Source organism: Etheostoma spectabile, chromosome 7 (assembly GCF_008692095.1).
Source record: "Etheostoma spectabile isolate EspeVRDwgs_2016 chromosome 7, UIUC_Espe_1.0, whole genome shotgun sequence".
NCBI lineage: Eukaryota > Metazoa > Chordata > Actinopteri > Perciformes > Percidae > Etheostoma > Etheostoma spectabile.
The window spans coordinates 5,493,253-5,503,230 of NC_045739.1; the positions used below are offsets into that span (position 1 = coordinate 5,493,253).

The following is a 9,978-nucleotide window of genomic DNA, read 5'->3' on the forward strand; positions in this document are numbered from 1 at the left end:
TCGAACAGTCCTATGCATCGTCATGTATGCTGCCGACCAGGCCTGCTTTGGGCTTTATGTTGTTACAAACTGGATCGTATTTATTTTATGATGTAATTTGCACTGAGTGATAAGAACCAAGCAGAAACTTGATGTGCGGTGTGACAAGTTTCTTTTATTGCCCCTGGGAAGCCATCGCTGAGACACGCCCCATTCCCGAGCTGTCGATCATTGGAAAGGACAATTGTTCGGAGCATCGCAACAGTGTGGGCGCTGGACAAGTCACACTCGTTTCTCCGATGAACTATCACTGCCATGCTGTGCTGCTGGGTGGGTTTCAGGATAACGCGCTCTACTCTTTGGGTTTCGTAGTGTAGCCGAGGAGCAGGACGCAGGAGAGAGACTCCCAGTGCCAGGCGCAGAGGCGCTCTCCAAGAAATGGCTCTCACGCTCCATCGGGTGCAACATGTTTCTCTCCCGCTGCTGTCACTGCTGCAACTCTGGGTCTTCACGACCACGAGAGCGCTGGAGATGAGGGACCATGACGCACCTGAACTCATATGTAGCGAGGTAACAAGTCCATGATCACAACGGCATCCAGGCTTGGGTTGGTCTGTGTGCACTTCTCACTATAGCCGCGGTGTTCTGCGCCAAACAAAGAACGTTCAGAAAACAAGATAAGTTGAAATGGCACACATGTTGTGGTTTTAACCGGAGTAGAGTGGTGCTTCAGGTAGCGGGTGTCAGGTTTCTGAAACCAGGATATGATCATTTGATAGGATTTAAAAGCGCAACAGATAACAGATACAGAGTGTGTATTTGTCCTCTGTAGTGAATTTATTCCACTTTACTATAACTTACAGGCCTAATTAGTGTTTGTTTTTATTAGGTCATTTGTAAAACCATTTTCTCTTATATCAAGAGACAAATAATAGAGTAAGTTATCAGTTGTTTATAATTTAGTTAATTTAGCTATACTTAAATATTTCTCTGTTTATTTAGGTGTTACCACCTTTTTATTGTTGTATGAACACTCTAGCCAATCCATGAATGCAGCATTACAAAAGTTTAGAGAGCAGGCTTCAGGTCTTTGGGTGAATTAGTAGAGAGAAGAGAGAGAGAGAGAGAGAGAGATCAGAGTTTAATGTCCATTACTTATTTACTATTGTGCCTGACACCTTACTCCATTGCTCAATTTCCAAGGACGAGATGTTGTAGCTTGAACTTTCTCTGAATTTAGTTTCAGAGACTTAAATCAACCAGAGAGTACACCAGCCTGTGGTCTGGATATAGCTGGAGAGGTGCTAGTTTAACTTCTGTGCACTGCTGAGGTGCCCTTAAGCAAGGCATTGAACCCCCCAACTGCTCAGGGTGCCCCTTCACTCTGACCTCTCTCCATTTGTGTGTGTGTGTGAGTTAAATGTGTAATATACATAGTTTAAGAATTTAATTTCCCCTTGGGGATCATTAAAAGTATTTATTTTTTTATTAAAGTACAGTATAGGCCTTTTAATAAAGGTTATTTTGACATGTCACAGAAGGGAAAATGTAATGTATATACAGTATATATAGTATGTAAATGGCACTCTGGAACTCTACTGGGAATGGAGCGTCATGCTTTTTGATTAGTATTGATAATGATGGTGTAGCAATGTCTAACACAATGGTCCAAAACTGTGTCCCTCCCATGCAGTAGATCTTAATACAGATGTCACTTTACTGTTCCTACTGAAATACTATTATACACTTTAATTTGTCACCTGTCTGTAGTTTTAAATTCAATTCAATTCAATTTTATTTATACAGCGTCAAATCACAACAACAGTTATCTCACAGCGCTTTTCAGAAAAGAGCAGGTCTAGACCGTACTCACAGAAACCCAACAGTTCCCACAAAGAGCAAGCACTAGGAGACAGAGGCAAGGAAAAACTTCCTTTTAAGAGGCAGAAACCTCGAGCAGAACCATGGCTCAGGGTGGGCGGTCATCTGCCTCGACCGGTTGGGGTGAGAGAGAGAGAGAGAGAGAGAGAGAGAGACACAGACAGACAGACAGAGAGAGACATGGAGAATTGTAGCAGAGGTGGCAGAACATGGAGGCAGCATGTGACTCCAACCACAGACCCAGAGCCAGAAACACCTGCAGGAAGCGATAGGAGGAGAGAGGGGAGGGACGAGAGAGCACAAGACTCCAGGAAAGGGAAGAAGTTGAGTTAGTGACATGCAGTAATGGAATGAGGTTGCATACAGATGGAGAGAAGGAGGAAGAGAGAGGTGCTCAGTGCATCATGGGAAGTCCCCCAGCAACCTAGGCCTATAGCAGCGTAACTAAGGGATGGTTCAGGACTCTCCTGAGCAAGCCCTAACTATAAGCCCTAACTATAAGCTTTATCAAAGAGGAAAGTCTTAAGCCTCCTCTTAAATGTGGAGATGGTGTCTGCCTCCTGAACCCACACTGGAACCTGGTTCCACAGGAGAGGAGCCTGATAGCTGAACGCTCTGGCTCCCATTCTACTTTTAGAGACTAGGAACCACAAGTAAGCCTGCATTCTGGGAGCTCAGTGCTCTGGTGGGGTAGTAAGGTACTTTATTGGTAATTCATGTGGAATTTAGATGAAAATGTATTGCAGTACAATAGCATATAATAGTAATAATAGTATTGCAGCTTTTATGCATGGTGAAGGATCTGAAAACCTCTTTCACCACTGTTAACACATACACTACTCAAGAGGTTTTTTTTCATGTGGAATGGGTGAAAATTCAATTCTCATACTACAACTTTTCTTTCCTCAGGGTTTGACTGACTGCCTCGTGAGCTCAGGTAGGGATCCGATCAACACGAGTGCATCTCTTATCACGGTAATAGCCTTACAGTTTTCTAAAGCAGAACGGCTCTCCTATCCCCAGCCTTTCCGTACGCTGCTGCTCTGCCCGATCCAGATGATACAGTGGATGTTACACATGTTCAGCTTGAAGTGATTCTGTGCTGTTCAGCCACACGTGACAACTGTGAACCTTGCCTGCAAATCAACATAACAGTCCAAGGTAGTTTTGTTGTAAATCTTGTGACATTGTCAGTTAGGGTGACATTCCTTGAATTTTTTATATTTTTTATGCAGCCAATAAAGTCAAGTCATCTCATGAGTATTTTTTTCCTGCATTCTTATAGTTGTTAGACTTGTTCTAAAACATTACGTTTGCCACTGTCATATTTACTGACTGTGATTGTTGTTGCAGAAGTGGATAATGCCAAGGAGGTTTCTGAGGAGTCTGGTGACCATACTGATGAAGAAGAGTTACCTGAGCCAAAAGGTATACAACCACGAGCTCGACCTATGACTCACACTATGTCACACACATTGTATTCTATAAAATAACTTAATGAACTTTTCTATTTACACAGTTTACTCTTCTTCTCTACTCTCTGTGGTGTTACAGCTTTGGTGAATATGTGTGTCAGCTCCCCAGGCTTCAATTTTTGCAAGACACTCCAGTTTGGATCAAACTTCTCCGGTTCCAACCAAAATTCTTCTCAACAGCCCACACATAAGGTAGATAATATTGGGCAGTTGTAAGTTGTTGTTTCTGCTCTTCACTAATTCATTAACTAGTCTCCAACGGTGGAAAGTTACTATGTAGATTTACTCACAAACTGTAAGTAAAATGTTAAGGTAGGCCTAGTTTTATTCATACGGTACTGATATCCATTTTTTTTAACGTAACTTTAAACTTGTACTTCACTAGATTTAATTGACATTCAGCTTGTGGCTCCTTACAAAAAACGCTGGTGTCTGGTTTCTCAGATGTCTATTAGTTATTTACAGTTCCACCAAAGAAACATTTCATCTCTAAACTTCTCGGATGGCTTAATTAAAATTTCTGTTTGTAAGATATTTAATTATTTTACAAAAAAAGTAAATATTAGAACATTTTCAAAAACTGAATATTTTTTCTTCTTTCCTTTCCAATTAATATTCTCCTGGCCCGTCATATGTATCTTGTGACTTTTAAGAGGGGCTAGATGTCTAGGTCGGGGACCACTGCACTAAATGCAAATGAAATGCAGACAAGGATAGGCAGACTAATGCTGTTATAATATTATATATTAAAAAATGAGGGTTACAAGCAGAGAGTCCAAACGTAGGCAGCAAGCACGCAAGCAAGCAACAGGCAAACAGGTTGCAGGTAACAAAACAAAAAACATTAACGCAACAATGACTAACTAACAACAACCACAGAAAGTGGACCAGTAAAGGAAGTAGGAGTCACTGTGGAGGAAAGTTAGAACAGCTGAGCTGACTCAGGTGATTGCAGGGCTGTGTGGACGTGGAGAGGTTAGAAAGTCCAGGGCATCTGGTGGATGGAGGGAGAATGTCATACATATGGTTTGAGTAGTAGGACATGTGACAGTAATAGACCGAGTCTTTTTGACATTGTTGTATTATGTTAAGGATCTGAATTCTTCATCCACCGCTGCTATTCTCTCACTGTCATGCACTCCTGCTTATTAAATATACTTATTTAATAAGTAGGAGCTGAAAGGTAAGTTTCCAAAATAACTTTTGTATTTTAGCGTTCATGTTGTTATGTAGTGATTTAAACACTTTGTAATGTGTATATGTATTTTCTACAAATGCAGCTGCTGTTGACCGAAAAAGTGACCTTTGGCATTTCTGTTGTGGTTGAGGTCTACGAATATTCAAAGAGAAAACACAACATTCAAAATATCACAATCCCATCTTCAGAAGAAGGTAACTTTTAAGTGCTGTGTATTAGAGCCCGACCGATAAAGGATTTTTAAGGCCAATACGACACAAATATTTGGTTATTTAAAAATATGATATCCCTATATATTGTTCGTTTTTATATTTTTTTTTAAAAACCAGATATACGTAACAAAACAGACAGATTTCCCTAACATTTGTTGTTTTTTTATGAGTTCTCACAAAAATAATAAGATAATAATTTGTTTTATTATCACAACAGAAGTTCTGATAAATAATATGTATAAAAAATACAAACTTGAAGGAGAATTTCAATCGATTCCAACATGTAGCGCTGTTGTTTGTAAATTTGGAGTGATGTCAGTAGAGAGAAAAATGAGAACAATCGGTGCTGCCAACACCGTGTTATCCCCCTGCTAGAGTTAGCACCCAACAGGCTTAAACAGGGCAAGTTTTAAACGTGTTTTTAGCCTCTAAACATGTTCAAAGTGTCATTACAAGTGCCCAGCCATGTGCAGTTATTCCATCCAAGTGAACACAGCAAATGTGACTGCAGTAGATGTGACAGAAAGGCATAAAGGTTGTGTTAATCCAGCCAGTGCACATACCTCCTTTAAGATTGAGTGTTGCCAACAGGGACGTTGTAGAGTGCCCTCAGGTGGACAAACTGTGCAACGCCAACACTCACAACATGATTGACCGTCCGTTTTTATTTTATTTGTTAAATATTAATTCATAAGGATCATGTCATTACAAATGATTCTGACGAATGACTATTTAAACTAGATAGTTCGGGAAAGGCCTAATATCAGTCCGCCAATATATCGGTCGGGCTCTACTGTGTATGTGAGCAAAAACACGCTGAATCACTGACTAGTAACGTCACTGAACATCAACCTCTGTTCTTTCAGTTTGCTCCATGAGCCTAAAGGGAGCTGTAAAGGAATGTGGTAAGAGATGTTTTTGAGAAATGAATAATAGTCACTCATTGTTTATCTAGACAAGTATGCACAAGGCAGTGCCAAGCCAGTATTGGCAGTTTTACTTCCTTATAGAGTGAGTCAGCCTAGTTATAAGTTCTGATGATTGATGTCTCAGCTCCCAGACTCCGAGTTGATCATAAGAGAAATGTGGTCCTCGTCCAACTGGAACACAATGATACCAGAGAAGAAGAGCTCATGTGGAAGATGGTGTGGAATGACAGGTCTGGGGAGGTTCTTCCGTGGGTCAGTCAATGCTAAACCTTTTATATATATATATATATATATTTATATAAATATGCTCTGTTGGTCAAAAATCAATCTAAAATCTATTTAACTTTCTTTTTAACCTTTGCAGCCCAAAGGCAGGAGAGAAATGGTCATTTCATCCAACTTTGTTGCACCATGCCTCTGCTTCCAGGTAGCTAACATGTTAATTGTAACCGAGAAGAAAAAGACAAACATGTTTTGGAAATATATATTTTTTTTAATTTTCTTTTAAAAATTCTTTCTTTTAAGGTATGGCGAAAGGGAAAGACGCTTCATGGGGAACTCTGCCCTTTCAAAAACGAACAATGTAAAGGGAGTTCACTGAGGTCAAACTGAGAGCAAGATACATTTTCATTGTAAATGATTTCACAGTTCAGCAATGCATTGTATATATTTACAGATGCACTGGAAAGCATGCAGCACAATGTGTCTGTGTCTGTGAAGGAGTCTCAGATGAGGGAGGGGGACGTTGGGCTGAGCTGGAATGTGACTGCCCCCTGCAGACTGGAGGCGGAGGTGAGGCTGTGCAAGAAAGACCTGGCAGGAGGCCAGTGTGAAGAGGTGACGGGCTCCAGACAGACACTCCACAAACATGCTGGCTGGCGTGCAACACGCAGTGGACATTGGGTAAAACATCAAGAAAAACCTTTGCTTTCTTTACAAGCATTCACATCCTCAGAGTTGGAAAGTACTTTTTACTTTATACTATATATATGTATTTATCTGACAGATATTAAACTACCCAACATAATATAAATTAGTTAAACTGTGCTCCATCTTGATACAACATTAAAATGTGGCTTAATGCATCGGTAACATTAATCCAATCATATTATAATAATACAACACTTACTCCGATTCTCCACCGGGCACGTCTGTGCTGCGTTCCGGCTGCGGCGCGGTTTTGTACCGTCCTCCGCCACGCGCCATACCACATTGGGAGTGCCTCAAAAGTGGAAAGTCTTGCTGCCCGACTAAGAAATCTCAATGTCCCTACAAGTACTTTACAGAACAATCAAGTGTTTATTAATATCTACGTTCCACTCCAACCACTCCTGTAATTTTACTCCATGCCTTCTCTTTTCTGGTGTTGTCTCTCTGTGACACGGGCATATGCATGCGCAGAACAGCCAATAGGAATGCTCTCTCTTTCTGAAATGACCTGTGATTGGCCAAAGTCTCAATTAATTAATTGCAGAGGTATAGTTTTTTTCTCAGACTACTTGAATAACATTATTCTGAAAGATTTTTATGACATTTTTGCCCAACAATGCCAAAACAAACTGCCTTCCGCAGCTTTAATATAACCATTTATTTTTGCTAAAGAGTACTTTTTCCTCTATTACTGTGCATTTTTGCTCAACAATGATCATTACATTTACATAAGTAACATTTTGAATGCATGATTAGTTTTTATATTGGGGCATTGCTATTTTGCTCAAGTAAAGGATCTAAATACTCCTCCACTGCACATCCTAACTGCAATTACCCTCACCCTCCAAAACGTGTGATTATTATTAACTATATGCTTTAAATTATTGTTGCATGTTTAATGATGGATCTTCACTTTTGTCTCAATCCTTATTTCATTCATTCATGTATTTTTTCATCTACTTTTCAGAAAACAGGAGAGTTCAATGGGTCGTCACATCCTCTAATTTGTGTTCAGGTGGTCCTGATATATTAAATATAATCTTTTACATACAATTGTAAACATATTTCACTGCTTTATACTTCAGTAGCCTACATACCGTGCTAACCTTAACTCCTTCACTATTTTTTTTAGATAAAGATAGATGGAATGGAGTCATACTCAGAGCCCCATTGTCCATTTGCAAGTAAGACGATTAATTATTATCCAGACCCAGATGTTTACTGTTTAACTCTTATTAGCTAAAACAAGCTACATTTTCTCATTAGAATGTGGTCAATAAGTAATTACACATTCACTGTACACTTGTCACCGTCTGTGAATCCTCTTTAACATGCTTTTTAAAGACTTAATCATTAATTTATTTTCCAGCACCTCGATGGAGATGGAGCCTGCCACTCCTCATTGGACTACTACTGATGTGTTTGGCCATAATAGGAGCCTATCTTATACAAGGGGTCCTTAAAGGTCAGTTTTTAAATACAGTATAAATAAATAATAATAGCACTTTAGCAAAATACATCAATGTGTACTTCTGTTTTCCTTCTAGGCTACATGTGGAGATGGTTGAAAGAAGAGGATGTTAAAGGTATGTAAAGGCCTGACATTTATTTCATATTGGGCAACTACGATTTTCCACATCTCATTTAAACGGTTAACACTATGAATGAAATGTCATCCATACATTTGTAGTGATTTCTGACTATTCATTTCTTTGTGTTTAAATGCTCCCTTGCATATATTACCCTTCCTTCTTACATTTACATTCTGTATCTTTTCCAGTAGCTACTATTACTGTAGCTGCTATTGTGGCTCATTCTTTTTTGCAGAAAAAAAGATTTTCGGACTGTTGGACAGAGACAGCTGTTGAAAATATTCTTTTCAAAATTTCTAAAAGGTTTAAATCTTACTCTGTTACAGGAGCTGTGGGTGGTGGTCATGTCGTGTTGCTGTATCCACCTGACGACGACCAGGCTTTGCCAGAGCTGATGAATTACCTGGGCTCGTCCCTCCAAGGCCTCGGCTTCAGTGTGTCTCTTGACCTTTGGAGCCAGGCCGAGCTTAGTGTACTGGGCCCCGTGCCATGGCTCCACTCAAGACTGAACCGACTGCAAAAGCAGGGGGGCAAAGTGGTGTTGGTCCTAACCCAGGCTGCCTGGATAAGGGCTGAAGAATGGGGAGCCCGGAGCTGGGAAAGAAACACTCCCAAGGAGAGGAACAGGGTCATGGAAGAAGGGGAGGCAGAAAGAATCTACACCGCTTCTTCTCCCTGTGTAGATGTTTTTACTGCTTCATTGAGCTGTGTTCTAGCAGACTATTTACAGGGCCGCGCTGGTGAGCGGTTTATGTTGGCACAGTTTGAATCACTTCCACCTGAGCCTCCCGGTGGTTTCCGGCCGCTGCCAGAACTTTTCCGCGGCCTTCATGTCTACAGCCTCCCCTCCCAGAGCCTGGGTTTTCTGACGGAACTGGCTGGGGCTCGGCAAATGGCTACCGCATCAGCCAGACGGAAAAGAGCCGGGGGACTTAGACTGGCATCCCGAGCTCTCGCACGAGGGCTGTCAGGGTTTACAGCAGGGAAAACTTTATTACGTCTTGCAGGAGTGCCCCAAAGTTGTGTTGGGTTAGGAGTAGAGGACTCTGGGGAAAGGGTGCCCTTGCAGCCATGTATTAACACACCTCCCTCCAGCCCTGACTCAAGCCCCAAGGTCAGTGAAATGGAATGGGTCTGACAGCAGGAGAGGATGATACAAGACCAAGCTTAAGTTTTGGGATGAACAGCCAGTTTTGAGTTGAAGTGACACACAAATGTTCAGATATATCCATATCAGTTTGGCAGCTTTTGCATTTGCTGATCTAAACATTTAGGGACTAGTGGCTATTAAAACAGGGGTGACATGTTTTGGGAGTGGAAAGAGTATTTCCTTTATTACTAACTTGAGCTCTGGCTTCTCCAGATAAATAAAAGTGCACAACACTAAAACCTCACTACTGTGTGTTTAACCTATTTACTAGTATTCTACATTCTGCATGCACATTTAAGTTATTGCATATAAAGCCTTGACTTGAAGATTTTGTTTCTAACCGTTTTTTCCATTCTCTTTAAAGATAATCAATTGCTTTATCCATGCATGGTGAGTCTGTTTTATACTGTGTTTTGTTCTACTGTTTAAAGTGTGATTGAATAAAGAATTTGTCTGAATCATGTTGTTTCATGCTCTTTTGATCACAACATGGCAAATGATTACATTTTGGAACCCACAAGTCTTTCTCAGTGCAGTCAAATCTTAGGTTTTGACAAATGAATTAATTGTCATTTTAATTAGTAATTGCAGATATCTTGACTTGTCTCTAAATGTTTACATATAGATCAATA

The 9,978-nt window shown here is 40.5% G+C and overlaps 1 protein-coding gene across 1 annotated transcript; it reads left to right on the plus strand.

Moving 5' to 3' along the window:
- The first annotated feature begins 219 nt into the window (after positions 1 to 219).
- Positions 220 to 9,534, plus strand: wu:fl23c11 (uncharacterized). Its single transcript, XM_032521000.1, has 16 exons — positions 220 to 549; positions 2,770 to 2,797; positions 2,884 to 3,021; positions 3,214 to 3,288; positions 3,415 to 3,527; positions 4,616 to 4,727; positions 5,612 to 5,650; positions 5,799 to 5,926; positions 6,039 to 6,101; positions 6,200 to 6,257; positions 6,351 to 6,577; positions 7,572 to 7,619; positions 7,737 to 7,788; positions 7,974 to 8,069; positions 8,152 to 8,190; positions 8,523 to 9,534. Exons 1-16 carry the CDS (start codon positions 418 to 420, stop codon positions 9,332 to 9,334), a joined length of 2,160 nt encoding a protein of 719 aa, XP_032376891.1. The 5' UTR covers positions 220 to 417; the 3' UTR covers positions 9,335 to 9,534.
- The last annotated feature ends 444 nt before the right edge of the window (positions 9,535 to 9,978 follow it).